The sequence below is a fragment of the Aristolochia californica genome, unplaced genomic scaffold, assembly GCF_029961685.1.
Source record: "Aristolochia californica isolate CCGP_79_NKW_82.1479 unplaced genomic scaffold, dmAriCali1.0.hap1 SCAF_7, whole genome shotgun sequence".
Lineage (NCBI taxonomy): Eukaryota > Viridiplantae > Streptophyta > Magnoliopsida > Piperales > Aristolochiaceae > Aristolochia > Aristolochia californica.
Window position 1 is genome coordinate 6,835,628 of NW_027182268.1, and position 19,841 is coordinate 6,855,468.

Here is a 19,841-nt window from a genome sequence, read left to right on the forward strand (position 1 = left end):
AGTCCGAATCGTAATGGATGTTACTGTTTAGGGGTGGCTACCCTTATATCAGACACGGTGGAATTCGATATATATCTATTAATATACCCTTATATTAGTTGGGATAAAATCTGATATGTGTCAACGGATATGTGATATATCAATGCACCGAGATATGTGAAAACAAGGTATGGAACAGAAAAACAGATGGTTTAATTCATAAAAAGATGTGAATTAATGTCGTTCAAAAGTTTGCAGATATAGCTCTAGTTTTACCTTTGTGGATTCTCTAATTTAAAATATGGCCAAATTGGAGTGGAGAATAAACCTGAAACGATTGAAAATATATGCCATACAATTAAGGAACCTGAGCAAGAAATACTTACAAGCTTAAATGCACCAGAGAAGATCGGGATCAACCATTTTCTACCTGTTTTCCTCTTCACTAGTGTCCATCAAATTAACAGCTAGATATGTACAAATGTTTACCAAAAAAGACTACACTTTGTGTATCAAAATAATAGGTTGACTAGCATGCTTGTTATGCTCCAATCTCACTTGATTGCAAATGCCCATCCGAGAAGGATCATTTATCTGTAACACGAAAATGGATAGTAGTATATATAACAGGAATTGTTTTTATTTGATTATGTTCAGATCCTGAATTTGCCCTGTCTTTTCCTTTAATGAAATTATTTATCTTGCTTGATATTAGCCCCCAGTAATTGATTTCAATAACTAACATAAAAATAAAGGAAAAAACCAGTAAGAGATCCGGTAGTGGCTGATCACCTCTTAGTAGCATCAGTAAACATTGCACGCGTCCAATGTTCAATATTCTCAGTCTGAGATGGAGGAGGAGGAAAGGTAGGATGCTCCACAATATCCCACCCTTCAGCTAGGCTTTCAAGGGTTTCAACCTTTCCACCATCAGCTATCTCAGTAGCATAGAGGAAACTAGCAGCAGAGTTTGCGAGGTTACTGTCAAATGTGTTTCGCTGCCAAGAGAAAACAACAACCCAAAAATGTCCGTTACCACCACTAATGAACCAAATATATAATGAATCTGAACGGTGTTTGGTTAAATCGCCATCTGGAGCTCAAACCCGTCCAATACTAGGTAGCATAATGTTCCTGTTACTTTTGTTGATGAAATGATATTTTCAACTTGATCCTGTTCCAGATGATGTACAGTCTTTTTTCTTTTAAAAGAGAAATTGAAGGATAATTGGAGAGGATAGCAATGTTGTGACCAAAATAAGGAATATGCCAACATCCCCTCCCCTTTCCCCAGCTATAAAGTCCAATACAGATTTATAGCATTAGAAGAACTACTTCAGTTGGATAAATTAATGGAGTACCTGGTAACACATATGAGAATCCACAAAGAAATGATACAATTCCTCAAAATAATCTTTGTTTTTCAACATCCTATTACAAGTTCTATCTATATACATTCTGCTTGGCAGTTCATATTAGATCAGTTGCAGCGAAGGTCATATTAGATCCAGTTGCATTCTGTTGAAATTCAGAGGATAAGCCAAATGAATTTTGATTTTATTTTTACTATTTTGGTGGTCACGAAGACTCGGTTATTCATATCAACAGCTACTCTAGGAGGAATGATTCTATATGGTTCTAGATAGATGTATTCTTTTTTCTTTGTAGAAATATAGGAATTGGTATGAGATTTCTGAAATCTTAATAGCTTCAATTATTTAATATTTTTGTCTTTCAGAAGTTTCTGTTATTCATATTAATAGGATTCACTTATTAATATTTCTTTTCCTAAGCTCAAAGCTCTTGTAATAACTTACTCTGAAGGTACAAAGTAAATATTTTTGCTAGAATCATACCACAGTGGTGGTGGTATGCCCACCCTCCACCAGAGCGCTAGATGAAAAGGCAGAATTGACATGGCTGACAGATCTATTGAACTGTTGAACTTGCTTGCATGACCTACAAATGGTGCACCAAAGTGAAATACAATTTATTCATCAAAGATCTTTGAATCATATGGTGGTTGATCTCTTGTAAACATGATGCACAAATTACCGTCAGGAGCTAAAGTAGATATTATTTGCCAAATGCATAACGTAGCTGATGGTTATTCAAAATACAGAATCCTACCTCGAACAAGCCATCTTCAAAGAAGAACCAGATCGAACTTCCTTGGAGGAAGATAGAGTGGTTAATAATTTTGAAAATGCTTCAAAGGTTGATGCGTCTGATGGAAAATCTAAACAGAGAGAGTTGTAGCAGTACGCAGTGATGCAAGCCACACTCTTCTTCAGAAGAGATATGCCTTTCTGCAAGTCACTGTGTGTTTCAACTGAATGTGGTGAAGCAGAAGAATAATTGAAGCTACTACTTCTAGAAGCAGAATCTAGTTGTAGTTTTTTTTCTGATTCCACTGAAGCAACCCCAAAGTTAATTGAACTTCTATCTGACCATGAATTTTCAGCACCAGTGGAGCAGAAGTTTTGGCGTGGTATAAAAAGAGGAAACTCATCGCTGCATCAAAGGAAAAGTAAGAAATATAAAATTCATTGGCTGATAGAATGATCTTTTAACAGAGAGTATCAAGAGACAAAGTGAAAAAAATATGAAAATATCCAGGTTTCCATCAAAAGTCTTTCCACCTTCGTGAAGATGGACAAGTGTCCCAATAAGAATCTCGTTGCCATATGCGTGAACATGAACCCTGAAGCAACAAAAATCAAACAAAATGACAAAAGAAATTGAATCAAGGGAATGGACCATTAATTAAAATTAAGAAGCAAATATAGACACCTTTCAAGTTGAAGCTCCAGCTTAGACTGCATTTTGCACTTTGCAAAAACAATCATGTGTTACCAGTTGAATTGTCCAACCATGAGAGAGCTTCTCACAACTGGGGTATTTTATATTTGCATGGCAAAAAAAATTTACAGTTCCAATACAAATAACAGGACCATGCAGCTAATGAATCCACATAGTTTGCCTACATGTTACATGTATGTTTGCGGCATTGTATAAACTCTGGATCTTCAGCTCTATGGTACACTAGTTGAACTTGTGTGATTCTATGATTCTTACCGCAAAACCAGCACTATGAAGAGTTGGAGCAGCCAAGCAACGTATAATAAGATTCAGTAGTAGTACCATGTATCTGTTAGTCAACAATCTATTGATTAGCACATAAAACATATCTTAGAGCTAGATAACTGAACTGCTATCATATGAATTAAGTGAAAAAGTGTACAAACTTTTTTTTTTTAAAAGGATGTGTGTATATATAAACAAGAGAATTACAGAAATTACAAAGAGGAGAGCATGTCCCTGACAACCATGGATTGTAGGGTAGCTCCGTTTTTAGCAAGCGCATCGGCTGCCAAATTTGCGGATCTCGGAATAAGAGACCAAATACAAGATAATAAAGAACAAATTTCAATAATCTCCCAAAAAATGTCCCAATGACGCCATGGGGGAGGGGATGCACGATCACACCAACCAATGACCACCTTTGAATCCCCTTCGATATGGAGAGGCCGGAGCACTTATCTCAAAAAACTCAAAGTCCATTGAGGAGGCTATGAAGCTCTGCCGAGGTAGAGTCTGAGATATCTAGAGGGCCGACATATGAATAAAGTTGTTACCTAGGTGATCTGAGATAACCCCGCCGAACCCTGAGAGTCTAAGGTTACCAAAAGAAGAACCATCAAAGTTCAACTTAAGGTAAATAGGATCAGGAGGGGTCCCTTCCTGCATAATCCGGGCATTTGTCTTCAAGTGCAGCCTAGCCAAATTAAACCAGTTATCACGGACAGGAGTTCCCACAAATGAGGAGAAAGACTTCTTTGTCAGGAGTTTCCTTCAAACCTTTTGCGATTGCGCTCATTCCATAAACCCCACGGTATAAAGGTAGCACAAGCCGATAGCATTACTTTGCCGAGACCAAGAAGGGACATACCAAGTAGAGATTTACTGAAAGACATCAAATCGGCCGCCATATAGAATTGAATCTCCATCCTGCTGAGAATGGACGTCCACACCTTCCAAGAGAAGATGTATAGAAGCAAAATGTGACTAGTGGACTCAGCTTCGGTAGTGCAGAGAGGGCATAAGGGATCTACTGAGGGGTGACCTCTTCTTCTAAGCACGTTAACCGAGAGAATCTTGCCGAGGCAAGCACTCCACATACAGAATCTAATCTTTGGAGGAGCACAAAGACGCCAAACAAAGGAGACCGCGTGATTATGTTGAGAAGTATTCCAACCATTGATGAAACTGAAGGCAGATGATATTGAGAAGCTGCCTTTTTTCTCTGGCCACCAAACGAGCTTATCTGCCACCAAAGGACGAATTTTTATAGTAGATACTGAATCCATCAATCGGCTGGCTTCTAACACCTTGGAATCTGAGAGTCCTCTTCTAGGATGGAGGTTCATACCACCCTCCTCGAAAGCATCAGCAACTGATATATTCCTATGAGTGGATATGAAAAACAAACTTCTGAAGGCAATCTGTAGCGGCTCCTGCCCCAACCATAAATCATCCCAAAATTCGAGAGACCTACCATTTCCAACATAGAATCTGCAGGCAGCTGAAAATTTTGGCACAAGTAGGTATAGCTTTCTCCAAATTGGAGATAGACCTCTTCGATTTCCCCCTGATATCCACCAATGAGTCATACCTCCAAGCTTGGCGATAACCATTTCCTTCCAGAGGTTTGAGGATTGAGTATTGATTTTCCATAGCCATTTAAGGAGCAGAGCTTGGTTCATTTCTTTGGTTTTCCGAATCCCCAGGCCGCCCAAATTTTTTGGCAAACAAACTTCATCCCATTTGACCAAGTGATATTTAAAGGTAGCACTCGATCCTCGCCATAGAACCTTCTTTTCAGATTATCTATTGTCTTACATATGGATGCAGGACATGGCATAAATGATAGAGAATAATTTGGGATACCTGCAATGCAAGATTTGAGAAGTGTGAGCCTCCCTGCCTTACTAAGTAACCTCCCTTTCCAAGTTGCCAACCTGGATTCAATCCTCTCGACCACCGAAGTCCAAAGCCTTTTCCCGATGCGGCTGTTGAATAATGGCAGACCAAGATATGTGGACGGTAGATTGCTTGTTGAACAACCGAACAAACTAGCCATTTCTGCAAGAAGCTCAGGACTAACGTTAAACCCCATTATAGAGGTCTTTTCCCAATTGACTTTCTGGCCAGATTGTATCTCGAAAAGACCCAAAATCGCTTTAATCTTCCTTGCTCCCTCAATGTTACCAATCCCAAATATGATAGTATCATCTGCATACTGGAGGATAGGAATATTAATGCTTATTGAGGGCTGATTGGAGGTAGTCATCCAAGGCTAACTGCAGAATAAAACATAGAAGAGAGGAATTCCCCGATCATGTTGAAAAAGAGGGGGGAGAGCGGGTCGCCTTGTCTAATACCTCTGGACCCTTTGAAAAACCCACAAACTGTGCCATTTAAAATAAGAGAATATGTGGCCGATCCCACACAACTCCTGATCCAAAATCTCCATCTGTCACCAAAACCCATCTGACCCATGATCTCGTCAAGGAGAATCCAATTAACTCTATCAAACACCTTCTCTAAATCAAGTTTCAACACAATTCTAGGCTCCTCATTCCTCTGGAAGTGGTCAATAAGCTCATGTGCAGCCATAGTGGAGTCTAGAATCTTTCTTCCTTTAAGGAAAGTACCTTGCCCTCTGTGTATGACGGTAAGAAGGTAAGCTTTTAGGCGATAAGCCAGAATTCTAGCAATGACTTTGTAGGCGCTAGAGATGAGACTGATTGGTCGGAAATCCTCCGGCCTCTCGACATTAACCTTCTTCGGGACCAATGCAATAAATGACAAACCGATACTACGGAGGGTGACCCCATTTCTGAAAAAAATGTGAATCATTTCTGAGATGTCCTCCTTGAGCAAGGGCCAAAATCTCTTAAGAAAATCACCATTGAACCATTAGGGCCTGGTGCTCTATCACAATCCATGCCTAGGACAGCACGCTCAATTTCCACGGCCGAGAAAGGAAGCTCTAATAAAGATGCAGAAGCTGGAGATAACTGAGAGAATTTGATGTGCTGTAATTTGGGCCTATTGTAGGATTCTTCCGAGTATAGATCTGTAAAATACTTCAACAACACATTAGTTATATCAATCCGACACGACGTTACCTCATTATTAATACATAATGAGGTAATTCGATTGGACCTACGTTTAGCCGAAGCCACAGCATGGAAGAATTTAGAATTGGCATCTCCTTCCTTCAACCATTTAAATCTAGCTCGTTGCTTCCATCAGATTTTCTCTTGATGAAGGATAGAATTGAGTTTAGAGTTGAGAGAGACTCGGGAGGAATATTCCTCCGAAGTCAAGTACATGTGCTCCTCCGCAAGGTCCAAATCCGCTATCTAAGCAATAAAGGAGGTCTTTTCAGCAGCCAACGTGGCACGGTGACAGGTGGCCCACTCCTTAATTTTGCTTTTTAAGAAACGAAGCTTCAAAGGGAAGACCCAATCTCGTCGGCCTAAACTTGGGGCTTCCGACCACCAACCATCAATAAGAAAATCAAAATTTTTCGCAGAAAGCCACGAGTTCTCGAACCTGAAAGGGGAAGGACCCCATTTCTCAAAAGAGGTAGTTACCATGATTGGCCAGTGATCTGACCCTACCTTATTAAGAACACGCCCCGAGACATTTCCAAAGAGTTACAACCAAGCAGGACAAGCCAGGAAACGGTCCAGCTTTGATAAAATCGGTTGTTGTTGGCTATTCATCCATGTGTAATTTTTCCCGGATAATGAGATTTCATCCAAAACACAGCTACCGATGAAATCAAAAAAACCTCTCATAGATGCAAAAATACGAGTGGCGGGGGGTTTCTTCTCATTGCAGTACCGGATTGCATTGAAGTCACCCACAAAAATCCATGGGAGCCTCCAAGATTGATATAACTCGCATAATTCTTCCCAAAAGAGAGTCCTCTCACGGTATCTATTTGGCCCGTACACTCCCCCTATACACCATATCCTGTCGGAGGAGAGGTCCCTGAACTGGATACCAAGGGAGAAGCAACCTTCAGCCACATGAAGGGAGTCCAAAAGAGAAGAGTCCCAGGCCACAAGGATCCCCCCGGAGTGGCCTAGAGCGTTAACAGCCGCCCATTTAATAGTATGATTTGACCAAATCTCCTTAACGATAGAGTCCGACATCTCCTGACACTTTGTCTCTTGTAAGATCACCATAGAAGGTTTGAACTAGGTGAGAAAGTTTGAGATCATCTCCTTCTTCCGAAAGCCACCAATACCCCTTACGTTCCAAGATAGCACAATCATCTAGAATTAAGGGTTTGAACTCCCGCCGAGGTATTGTATCCAGGCAAATAACCTCTGTATACTGCTCCAAAAGTTTCGCGAGACTTATCAATTGTTGCCACTCGTCGTCATATTTAGGTCGCTCGACCTGAAGTTCTTCTACCAGACGATCGGGTCTACCAGGTGAGGGAGTCGGGGTTGAGGACTGTCATGCCTCTCAGGCGTTTGAATGGCCAAGGGCTTACTTCCTTTGTTAATCTCTTTCTCCAGGCGTCGCTGTCTTCTTTGGTATGTATTGATGACAAGGGGGACACTGCCTGTTCAGGAATTTCAGGTTCCATTGGTGGAGGAGAGGGCGAATTGAATAGAGCCGTTATATCTGACCTTTTGGGGGGAGGGGAAAGAGTTCTGGAGAGCAGGATTTTAGGGTGAGGTGAAGGGAGGTAATTTATCCCGAGAGTCGTGGGGGAGAAGATTGTTTTTTCGGAGCCTGAGCTTCGCTTGAATTGCAGGCCTCTAGATTTCGGGCTCCAAGAGGACTCCTGGGAAGATGAGGGAAAGGAATGGGAGGTGGGGTTTTTTCGGAAAAGGGGGTTGGTCAGGTTCGAGAAACGAGAAGGAGATTTTGGGGATGAAAGGGTTTCGGGATTTGAGGAAGATGCGTGGGGAAGTGGAGAAGTTGGGGATGACGTGTGAGAAGATGAGATTTCGGGAGTTGAAAAGGTAGCTTTTTGGGAGGTTTCTGAGGGCAAGACGGGAGGAGTTGAAAGGGAAGTGATGAAAGACGGGATTTCAGAGGCTGAGGGCACAGCTTTGGGAGTGCCTGACAAAAAGATGAAAGAGGATGTGGGGTTAGGGGAAGATGTGTGAGAGGTGGTAAGACCATCAGGATTTTGGAAATTTAGGTTTCGGGAAGCATCCGTCGAAAATGCGGGAGGGGAAAAAGTTTATGGTGCGCATTCTAAGATGTGCTTCGAGGATTGCGCTTCCTTTGAGATTTCGGGAACACCAACCTTCGTTTTTCCTCGGGATTCTCTTTTCGTATTTGACGTCAATTTTGGGGGAAAACCAGCTGGTATGTCTCGGGATTTCCTTTGGGAGACTCCTCGGGATGCTCCTTGAGAAAAACCCAATCCTAAATGTAGACTATTGTTTTTAACTTACTAAATGGCAGACTATAACTATTGAGAAACATGTATAGTTCTTTTCCTTTTTTTTTTTTCAGGAAAGTAGACTAACCCCAGCGAGGCAGCAAGCTCCTCCGAAGGAACTGAATGGGGATCAAGACCTCTAGGCAAGCGTGCATTGCATATTTGATCATATTGACCAGTGGATCCATCCTTCCGTTCTTCTGAATTTGCCTACAAGCAAAATAAATTTACATGATCCGTACTTATATGCAGTATCATAAGAACCAAGTGTGCCTTGTGATGAATCAAACTATTAGACATCGACATCTAATGTACAAATAAAGAGGGTGAGCAAGAAGCAGATAAAATGTAATGTTCAACGGACATGACCAAGCCCACTTGTTGGATATTGTCATATACAAGCTTTTTAAGTACTACTATCACTTCAGTACTCGGGTTTATGAAGAGTACACCTATTTCATAAGCTTTCTAACAGCATGTTCTTCAGGTGAAGTTTGATTAGCAGACAGATACAGCATCAAGGATTAACCTCATTTCTGTTCCTATCTACAGAATGGAGAGGGCAGGTTACACAAGGAAAGAGGCTTGCTTCATAAGGAATATCACAGGATGAAATAGTAGTAGATTAAATACATTAAAGGTAAAACTACTATTAGCATTAAAAAAGAAAACCACTTGGTTTGCACTGGAGGCCCTTGGGGTTCCATCCTCTCATTCAAACTAATTTGGTCAATTTTTTGAGTTACAGATTAGATCCCATTTCCGTCCATAAATATTTATTTATTTTTTAAGAAAAGCTGCATTTCATTAGAACCCAAATGCAAACAGGAGCATTATAAAGGGGGGTCCCTAACAATGAGGGATTAAAATGATCTGTAGTTACCATGTGAGGCCAGATAGAACATGTTTGATATGGAATTTAAAATTTAGGTTAACAAGAAGTTATATAGTCATGCAAAATGTCAATCCATATTCTTTTTAGTATAGAACATGATTGAAAAAGGTAATAGTACTGTTAGCATTCAAAAAGTTTTAAATCAGAAGTTCTTGGAATCCATCTTTTCGTCTAAGCTATCAGTCCATTCATGAGTTACATATTAGCTCCCATGTCCATCATAATTATTTACCTTGTACCATAATTGCCAATGTAATGCCAGAAATGATGTGGGGAATACAATATTTAAGCTAATATGCATTTACTTCATTCCACTTAATTTTCAAGTAATGAACATTATTGATATGCTACAAGAGCATTCATTATATATGCAAGACAAAAAAGTGCTCACCCGGCGCTGTGGGAACAATCTGCACATTTGTTTAATAACCACTGACTGTTTGAACAGAAGTTGGGAGGTAATAGCCATCTGCATTTCATGCATAATCACAAGCTTCACTCATGATACAGCAAATAATTAATTTCTATAGGAAGAGAACATACATTCTCTGTCTCAACTAGTAGTAGAAATGAGTATACCAAGAGAAAACACAATGAAAACCTTAAAAAGAAAATTAAAAAAAACAAAAATAATATTATAGAATATTGGATCATTTTTTTTTCATTTATGAGCATCAAAGATAGTTCTTACATGCCCTAGGCTCTGTGTTGCAATTAAATTAGGATAGAACTTCCCTAGTTGCTCCTTACGGTGTCTTTCCAACTGCAGAGTCAACAGCATAAGAAATAGGGTATATCAGGAAGCAGTTAATATTTTGAATTAAAAAAACTCAAAATTCATCAAAAAGTACCTTCGCAAGAGATGATTCTAATAGCCCATATCGAATCTTCAAATCAGTAGACCTCCTGGCTAGTTCAGACTTACCTACACAGAACATTCAATGTTGACTATAAAACCAACATAAAGCAAAGAGTAAAAGTCAGATCAAGATTGAAGGGCCAACCTTGTGATAGGTGTTTCTCTGTCAGACGTAATTTCTCCTTCAACTGCATAATCTTTTCATTATGAATTGCCCTCCAGTTGAGCTGATCATCAACTTTACTCTGGTGATAACCCACCAAAGAATTGAAGAATAAAAAGATATAAATATTTTTTTGAGGAAATTTTTTTTTGGTGATAATCCACCCAAATCTTTTTTACTCAAAATATAAATATGTTCCAATGGATACATGCAACACATCAGTGATACTGAGAAGTTAATGATACAACTATCAAGAAGAAAATGTGTTGGTTGAAAGGAGTGAAAAGAAGGCATCATGGCTTGCGTGGGGAAAATGTGTTACTCCTTCCAGGTCAACTTTGAAGGTTAGATCCTTATTTTTTGTGTTTCTTTCACTATAAGGCCGCATACATACAACCTCCTGGACTAAGTTTCCCCTCTCTTGCTGTTAATCCCTACCTAAGGTACTTGTTTGGCCTTTATTGCACCAGAGAATTTGGGTCACAACCACTTTGCATGTAATCTTGCTTTTCATTCTGTCTGGCAAAAAGTGGAGAGTGAAGCCTCTATTCATAGTGTTTTGCTTTACACATTTTTTTACGATGATAGTGCATTTCCCATTTTCTGTTGCTTGTTGACTTGTTTCTTGGCTGTATTAAGTAGATTACTCTCCCCAAAGCTGGCAGAACATTATGGAGGCTCTCTGTAGCAGCTGTATTTTGGCACTTGAGGAAAGAGTGCAACAGTAGAACTTTTTGCAGCAAAGCCAACAGCATTGTGGTGGGGGGAGTGGTCGGGTTCTTAATAAGTGGTCGGGTCTCATTAAGAACATCTGCATTCCACACTCTCATGCTCAGGCATCTTTCCACCTATTCCCAGCTCAGTGATTCGGGAAAACTGGAAGTCCTTTGTCAACTCCATTCCGTCCTCTCATTGCCCATGACCTGAGAATCTTTCCACCCATTCCCAGCTCAGTAATTTGCATAAACTGGAAATCCTTTGTTAACTCCAGGAGAACTTTCCTCCCTCATCTGTGTCCTGGATCCCTCTCACCCCCCAAAATTGGCAGAAACTCAACTTTGATGGGAGTTCACTTGGGAACCCGGGAAGTACTGTGGTGAGTGGTGTCATTCATGACCAAGATGGAAGCATTCATTTTGCCTTCTCTGGTCTAGGTATCCATTTTGAAGCAGTTCCAGCACAATCATTACCATTACTAACTGAGATCAGATTACATTCTCAGCATTTACTCAGTTTCCCAATCACTGAATGTGATTCAGCCATAACCATTAGTTAGAAGTCAAAGAAATCTCCCTCTCTTTAGAGGTGTTGGCACTTTTATGATGAAATTCTAACAATATTTTATTTCTGAAGTGATTTAATGGCAACACAGTCACAGGTCAGCAAATAGTATACCAAATCAGTTGGCCAAAGCAGGTGAATCAAGGCAATCTCTAATTGTAGGAGACGCCCTTCCTCACTCTGCTTCTTCATGTTTTGTATCTCTTAGACCTTTTTCAAATTAAGTTTTCAACTTTCAAGAGTTTTTTAAAAAAAAAAAAATCCCTATGAGGGAAAGGATTTTGTTGACCACAGAAGTAATTATTTGGATTCTCTGCATCATAGCAATAACTAATGACATTTTAGCATAAAAACATAATCAATAGCGGGTCTTATAGAGAATATAGTTTGTATTACAACCCTTGGGCATCAAGAAAATAGTTTTGTGAACTCTCCTTGTAAAAAGGTCAAAAATAAGAGACAACAAAAAGTACGTTAATTGCACTCTGGTAGGGAGACTCACGTCCCTTTCTCCTTTTACTTCATTTAAGTGAGACTTAATGTTTTTTTTTACAAAAACGCCCCGTACAGTTCAACACTACATAACTAACTATAAATCGAATTAAAATTCAATTTGAACCATAGAGTTCTAATGTTAATCCAACCTAACTAACACTCCTATGGACTCAAACATGATATGTAAAAGACCAAAATACCCAACACATGTAACTTTAACACTCCCCCTCAAGCTAGACCGTATATTTAGGAGCCTTAGCTTATTACAAAGCATTCCATAGTCTCTTTTTCCAAGAGCCTTGGTAAATATATCACCAAGTTGATAAGAAGATTTGACATAGGGAGTGATCACAATACCACTCATAACAGCATCTCTAATGAAGTGACAATCAACCTCCACGTGTTTAGTCCTGTCATTAAATACAAGGTTATGCGGAATGAAGATAGCAACTTGGTTGTCACAGTATATAGCCAAAGCTTTTTCAACAGGAGTGTCTAATTCAAGTAGCACAGATTTCATCCATAAGAGCTCACTAACTACACGCACTATTGCTCTATACTCATCCTCAGCACTAGAATAGATAACAACAGCTTGGTTTTTACTTTTCCAACTTACTAAGTTTCCTCCAACAAATAAATAGTACCCTGATGTGGATCTTATATCCAGTTTTGAACCAGCTTTCTCAGCATCAGAATGCCCTACAACTTGCAAGTGTTCGTGTGGCTCCTATAGTAACCCTTTTCCCGTTGCACCTTTTAGGTGTCACAATATTCTCAATGCAGCTTCTAGATAAATCTTTCTCAAGTGTTCTATAAACTGGCAAATCACACTCACTGCAAATGCTATATCAGGTCCATTCATTGTGGCATAAATAAGCTTTCCCACCAGTCTTCTGTACATAGTCTTATCTTGGAGTTCATCATTGGTCTCATCATGTAGATTATTTGCCACTTCCATAGGGGTTTCAACAGGTTTTGCTAACATGTTAGTCAAAATAATACTAGCTTTGCTTCTTGTTACATCAAGTCAGTCTTATCTCGGAGTTCATCATTGGTCTCATCATGTAGATTATTGGCCACTTCCATAGGGGTTTCAATAGGTTTTGCTAACAAGTCAGTCAAAATAATACCTACTTGGCTTCTTGTTACTTCAAGTTCAAGGAAGTATTTAAAGTGGCCCTAGTTTTATAACTTCATTGATACCCTTTTTGCCACTACCTGACAACACTATATCATCAACATACACAATTAAGACCATAGTTCCAAAAGATCTCTCCAACACACACAAAGAGTGATCATAATGGCTCCTCTCAAAACCCAAGGACATCACCACATGGCCAATTTTCTCAAACCAGGCTCCTGAACTTTGTTTAAGGCCCTAGATAATTTTGTGTCGAAGTCCCCCGGAGCAATATATGTTGGAGGTTGCTCCATATAGACCTCCTCAACCAGATCCTTGTACAAAAAGACATTTTTTTATGTCATGTTGATATAATGGACAGCCCTAATCAACTACAAGAGAGATTAAAATTTGAAAAAAAGACAACCACACAATGGGTGAGAAAGTCTCAAACGCATCCACACCATGTCTGCGTGTAACCTTTTGCCACTAGTCTGACCTTATACCGCTCAATGGCACCATTTGCTTTACATTTGATTGTATACACCCACCTACATCCTACAATAGTAACATCAAGTGGTGGCTCACATAAGGTCCACGTTCCCTTGTCAATCAATGTTTCCATTGCAACATCCATTACCCATTTCAATGAGGTGATGCTAATGCATCCTGCAATGAAGAAAGAATAAAGCAAGTGGACAAGGACAATGCAAACATTTTGAAAGACTTCAAGATACCTTGTACCTTTTTGTGCATAAGAACGGACACCTTTACAAATAGGCACAGGGAGGTGAAAATTAATTACTGCAGGAACTTCTAAAGAAGAAGGCACCAACATGGGTGGAGTCATTGTAGCAGTACTCTTGGATGGTCGCCATGTCTACTATTATTTACCTTATATACCTACAAAGACTTTGGTGATTTTGGAACAACTACTCAAACTAATGCAATACTCAGAACATCCTCCACAAGAAGTGGACTAACAACCTTACTACCCATAGGAATAGTAGCAAACTCAATAGCAAGAGAAAAGTAAGGAATGTTGTAAAAAAAGGTCAGATCTGTCGACATATAAGTTTTCTTGGAGGATGGACAATAGCATTTTTACCCTTTTTGGGAACTCGAATACCCGAGGAAGACACATTTAACAGCTCTAGGAGATGGTTTATCAATAGACAAACCAAGAACATGAACATAATACACTAATCTAAATACATGTGGACAAAGATGGAATACCTTACATCCAAGCTTGAGAACATGCAATGGAATTTGTCTACCAAGTGCAAAGGATGCATTCTATTCACCACAAAACATGTTGTGAAAACAACATAACCCCATTAATTTTTTGGAACCTTCGGTTGAAAAAATATAGTACGAGCAACATTAAGTAAGTGGTGGTTCTCTCTATGCCACACCATTCTACTAAGTCGTGTATACAAATAATGACTGGTGGATAACACCATTTGTAGAACAAAAGGAATCAAATTGTTATTCATAATTCAAACCCATTGTCAGCACCAAAGACAAGAAGTGAAGTACCAAATTGTTTTTTTTATTTCATTGTGAAATTTAAGAAATACAAGAAATACGTCCAATTTCTCATAAGAAGATACACCCAAGTTAGTCTACTACAAACATCAATAAAGGGAACAAAATTATGATAACCAAGAAGACTGGAAATCTGATAGATATTTGAGTGAACAATCTCAAACAATTTTCATCTACGTTGTGGACGAGAGGGAAAGGATGATCTATGGTGCTTCCTAAGTTGATATGAGTCACATTGAAAAGATACAGTAGAAGGCAACTCTAGAAATAACTGACGAAGCTTCTCTAGAGAGGGATGTCCAAGTTTCAAATGCCACTAGAAGAAAGATATTGCAATTTGAAGTACTCACAAGGATTGAATAATTGATCCTTCCAAGTAGTAGAGGCCTCCACTCTCACACTCTGAACCAATCCTCCTCCTCATCTGAAGGTCTAAAGGACACAGTGGGTAGGATAGAATGTTAGTGATCATTGTAAAGTCTTGGTCAGTTGACTCAAAGACAACAAATTGACTAGAAATTTAGGAATAAACAAGATAGAATCCAAAGATAACGATGAAGTAGCCTTAACTGTCCCAACACTATTAATAGAAGAGAGAACCATTTGCTAGTGAAACATTCTTAAAGGGAAACAACTTGTTAAGTGGAGAAAACACGTTACACATACCTAACATGTGTGGAGAAGCACCAAAATCAAAGACCAATGAAGATATACTTGAACTGACCATAGTAATCGTAGCATTGGAAACGATCTAACTGACGAATGGAGAAGTAGCCAATTGGGCCATATGCTGAGCTAGCTACTAAAGCTCATCAAGTACACCAAAATAATTCCAACTGGCCCAATAGGCATGGACTGACCACTTTCTGTAGTACTTGAGTTTGCCCAAACTAGTTTACAATACTTGTCCCAACATTTGTCCATGTAATGGTTGGTGCGCCCACAATGAGCATACCTCTTATCACCTTTACTCCCTCAACGACCTATGCCTCGACCAGAATTATCTCTACTCCTACCATGGCCACCTCAGCCACATCCACCTCTAGAATCTGAGTGCTGTTGTGTTGGATGAATAATAAGGGCAACAACTTGTGTGTCTTTATTTGCTTTGCTACTAAGTGGAATGACAACTATCTCTGCCTGAACAACTCGATTAAACACCTTTTTAAGTGATGGTACATCTATAACAGCAAGAATTTAGACACTGACTGCATGATACTCAGATCCTAAACCATCTAGAAATTTAAACATATATAGTTCACCATGCTGCTTCCGAATGTCTGCTTCATTTGTAGTGAATGAGTGATAAATCTCAATTTCTTGTAAAATTCCCTGCAACTCACCAAAACAATCAATCACAAACTTCGCTCCCATTTTTAGCGCAAAAAAACTAAGCATCCAACTGATAGACTCTGAATAATTGTTCTCTTGAGCAGAAAGTGACCCTAGAACTGTCTAAATCTGCTTGGAAGTTTCATAATTCATAACTTTTGAACCTTAATTCCATACTATTTACCAACTAGGTTTAACTAGGTCTAACTTAACTATCCTCGGTCTCCCAATCATCTGCTAATGGCTGGGGAGGATCTTCTCACAAATACTTTGCTTTCCTTTTGGTTTTCAAGTATAGCCCAACTTAAGTAGTTTTATCTGCTAGGTTTTTAGTAGTGATTAAAAGTCCATCCTTCCCTTCTGAATGCATACCACCATCTCTTACCAAAGAGACAACTTCACTTAAATCCGACATAACTTCCAAAATTCTTCAAATACTATTGAATTTATGGGAAAGAAAAATTCTTCATTGACTTCATTAACTTAATATAATCAAAGTACATGAACCTCTATTTATAATAGAGGAAGGTAGTAGAGTCCAATTACAATAAAACTACCTTTGTCCCAATTACACCCAAACTCTAACACTTAAAGATAAGTCCTAGCATAATTAAATAACTCAATATAGATAAAAGACAAACATAATTCAAACTAGAACTCTTCTAGGACATGACCATAAGATAAAGATGCATTTGTGAGTCCTTCTTGATCTTCCAACTTATGTGATAAGGATGCCAGCTTGTGGTAATCATGGTGGGTCCTACTTCTTATGTGTTTGGGCCCATCTTGTGCTTCCTTGATCGTGTGATCCATCTTATAGTATTCTTAGATATGTGGACCTTACTTGGTCGTGTGGGCTTGGGCCTATCTTCCAACAGATAAGAACTTGCAATCAATCAACACAACGATCATATAGTTGCACTAAAAACACCTTGTGCAGATCATATGGGTCCCACAAACAACCAAAAGCTTAGGGCTTTAATTCTGATTGCTTTTTTTTAAATAAATGATTGCAAATTTTTAGCATTCATTCAAAAAAGCAGCTTCCCAATATGAATACCCCATCAAAATCCTCACTTTATAACTATGAAGGACACCGGCATCGCAATCCTGGACTCATTGGCTGCAGTTGGATTTCCATAATGAGAAGATCATCCCAAAATCTCATGCCACCATAGGCAAAGAATCCACAGAAGTGGAGATTTTGGCTCTTCCTGCCAGACATAAAATCAAATGCAACCTCTCCTTTTGTTGCCAACCATTCAAGCTTAAAGGCAGGCTCTCACAATGTTATTAGATGGGGCTTATTGTGGGAAGTTATAGCTTCAGACAATGTTGTCAAGACAACAGGACTCAGACGTTTAAAACATCTGATACAAAGCCCAACATCCAGACAGAAGGTCTTCGATTACCTTATAATGTAGTTCAGCAGCCTCCTAGATGTTCCTTCCAATCACTTGCACATAGCTTATGGTTCGGAATTTGTATCACTACCATGTTTGACGTTTTCATCTACTATTAGCCAAATATCCATATGTTACCACTCTTAAAACAGATAAAAAGAAATTTTCTGTAGTTTGCTTGACCATATCCAAGTCGGCAAATCATTAACACACTTTCATTCTGAACGAAACCATCAATGTAAAAAATCATGGACAAGTGTACAAACCTTTGCAATGAGCTCCTCATTCAGTCTCGTGTACAAGGAATCACGAACACTCTTTAGTGATTTCAGTGACATGCTATAATTATTTAATCTGCAAAAAACGCATGAATAAAAGATAAAACGCGCACACAAACAAGTAAAAAAAATAAAAACAGCTAAAACTATTTTCTATCTCCGGCTTTACTGAAACTTCCAAATAAAGACACTCAAGTTCAGAAGTCTTGTAGAACCGAATTAGCAGATTAAGGAAGAGATAAGAAGTCACCAAACAATTTGAGCTGCAGTGAGCCAGTATTTTCTAGTTTTACGAGCTCTTGAAAGTTGAGTCTTGACAGCTCAATACATAACTACGTCACTCCCTTCAGAAGGGGGAAAAGAAAAAAACTACGAAGAATACTAACCTGCAATTAACACAACCAGCACAAATAGACGCAACATTGGAATTCTCACATAAAGCACAGCTACTGGACTTTCTCGCCATAAAGCAAGCAAGCAGTTAATTTGTCCAAAATTCTATCAGCATGAAAAAAACATAAAGAATTAGAGACAAAAATCTCATCCATGTACCAATTAAGCATCATTAAATATAAGACAAACAACAACAGAAGCTTCAAAATTATGTCGAAATCATAAAAGGCCAACATAAAGCAACCGAAAAAGAAAAGAAAAGAAAAGAAAAGAATAAACTCGCCTGAAAAGGTAAATCTCCGAACCAAGCAGCTCGTGCACGATTGAAGCACTAGATCGCAATCAAAACAAGAAAATCGGCCACGAACCCTGAGTGTCAAATGGGGTCATATTTTTCATAACTGAGAGCCGATTCCGGAGTAGCTACTGGTCGAGCTTGTGGCTCAGTGACTGACCGAAACGAGACCCATGTAAAGGTCCGCTTTACCCGAACACAACCCGATTACCCGTCTGCTTCTATTATCACTAATACATAAGATTGTTAATTGGGTAGTACTTAAGGACATATAATGGAGATTTAAGGTGTGTATCTGTCCACTAAAAAGTGTAAAAATAATAATAATATGGAAAAAAAATCAATTCATTAAATTTTTTCAATTTTTTGCCATTTTTTGGGATAAAAAAATATATTATCTAATTCTTGTTGATTTCTCTTTTCCTTAAGAAATTTTAAAAAATATAGGAAAATGACTTTTCTATTACTTGTGTCCCTCCCCCGTTCCCATAAACCTAACTTAAGCCCAACCTATTTCCACTTTGTCCTTGTAAACTTGATCCAACCTATCTGGCAATGGCTAATAAATACACCCAAAAGACCGATCTATTAGGTGCGGAAAGTTACCGCTTACAAGAGTGGACAGAACCACTCTGACACCCACCCCACCCATTCTTGACCGCCTCTCACTGGATTTGAACACTGGACATGGTGTACCTAACTTTGATACCATGACAACGGCTAACTAATACACCCAAAAGACCGATCTATTAGGTACGAAAAACTACCACCTACAAGAGTGGACAGAACTATCATCAACCAGAAACTCAATAGGTTTTTCTTCCCGGCAAGGTGAAATAGAGACGTCATCAATGCAATGTTTTCAAAATTTTCCTCTATATTCACCTATCATTAAATTAATAAAATTAAGAACTACATAAGTTGTTAAAGGAGCCATTTAATTCAAGGTATATGATTTCATTGTCTCCAAAAGAGAGATATATTGCATAGAATTCAAGTTACCTCTTGTCAAAATTATATCTATAATTTAATTAATTAATTTTAAGTTGAGTGATAATAATCCAATTTTCTAATATTATACAATTTGACATATGTATTTGAGTGTAATTAAACCTAACTCAATCATATTTAATTAATAATTTACAATTTGACATATGTATTTGAGTGTAATTAAACCTAACTCAATCATATTTAATTAATAATTTACTCAGATATAAATTAATATATTAGATTCCGCGGTTCGCCGGCGCGCACATCGCATGGAAATTACAGGGGAGTGCAAGGTCGGTGCCACCGACAAGCAAACGGCAAACTG

At 38.8% G+C, this 19,841-nt stretch overlaps 1 protein-coding gene across 2 annotated transcripts; it reads right to left on the minus strand.

Moving 5' to 3' along the window:
• Positions 1 to 316: 316 nt before the first annotated feature.
• Positions 317 to 18,591, minus strand: LOC137937101 (uncharacterized). Of its 2 annotated transcripts, XM_068782163.1 has the most exons (14): positions 18,515 to 18,591; positions 18,225 to 18,336; positions 17,827 to 17,914; positions 10,364 to 10,463; positions 10,211 to 10,284; positions 10,051 to 10,122; positions 9,751 to 9,828; positions 8,553 to 8,674; positions 3,058 to 3,130; positions 2,622 to 2,683; positions 2,110 to 2,493; positions 1,836 to 1,938; positions 772 to 977; positions 317 to 573 (listed from the first exon to the last, which is right to left on the minus strand). In XM_068782163.1, exons 2-14 carry the CDS (start codon positions 18,302 to 18,304, stop codon positions 570 to 572), a joined length of 1,446 nt encoding a protein of 481 aa, XP_068638264.1. In that variant the 5' UTR covers positions 18,305 to 18,336; positions 18,515 to 18,591; the 3' UTR covers positions 317 to 569. The 2 variants fall into 2 exon arrangements, with proteins under 2 accessions (XP_068638264.1, XP_068638265.1); XM_068782164.1 differs by lacking the exon at positions 317 to 573 and having other exon boundaries at positions 582 to 977.
• Between the last annotated feature and the right edge of the window lie 1,250 nt (positions 18,592 to 19,841).

Excerpts from the sequence above, each read along its gene's own strand:
- LOC137937101 (XM_068782163.1), bottom strand. The coding sequence starts at position 18,304 with ATGGCGAGAAAGTCCAGTAGCTGTGCTTTATGTGAGAATTCCAATGTT. Across the intron at positions 10,464-17,826 it reads ATGAGGAGCTCATTGCAAAG|AGTAAAGTTGATGATCAGCT; the intron begins GTTTGTACACTT and ends GGTTATCACCAG. Across the intron at positions 2,684-3,057 it reads TTCATAGTGCTGGTTTTGCG|GGTTCATGTTCACGCATATG; the intron begins GTAAGAATCATA and ends TTGTTGCTTCAG.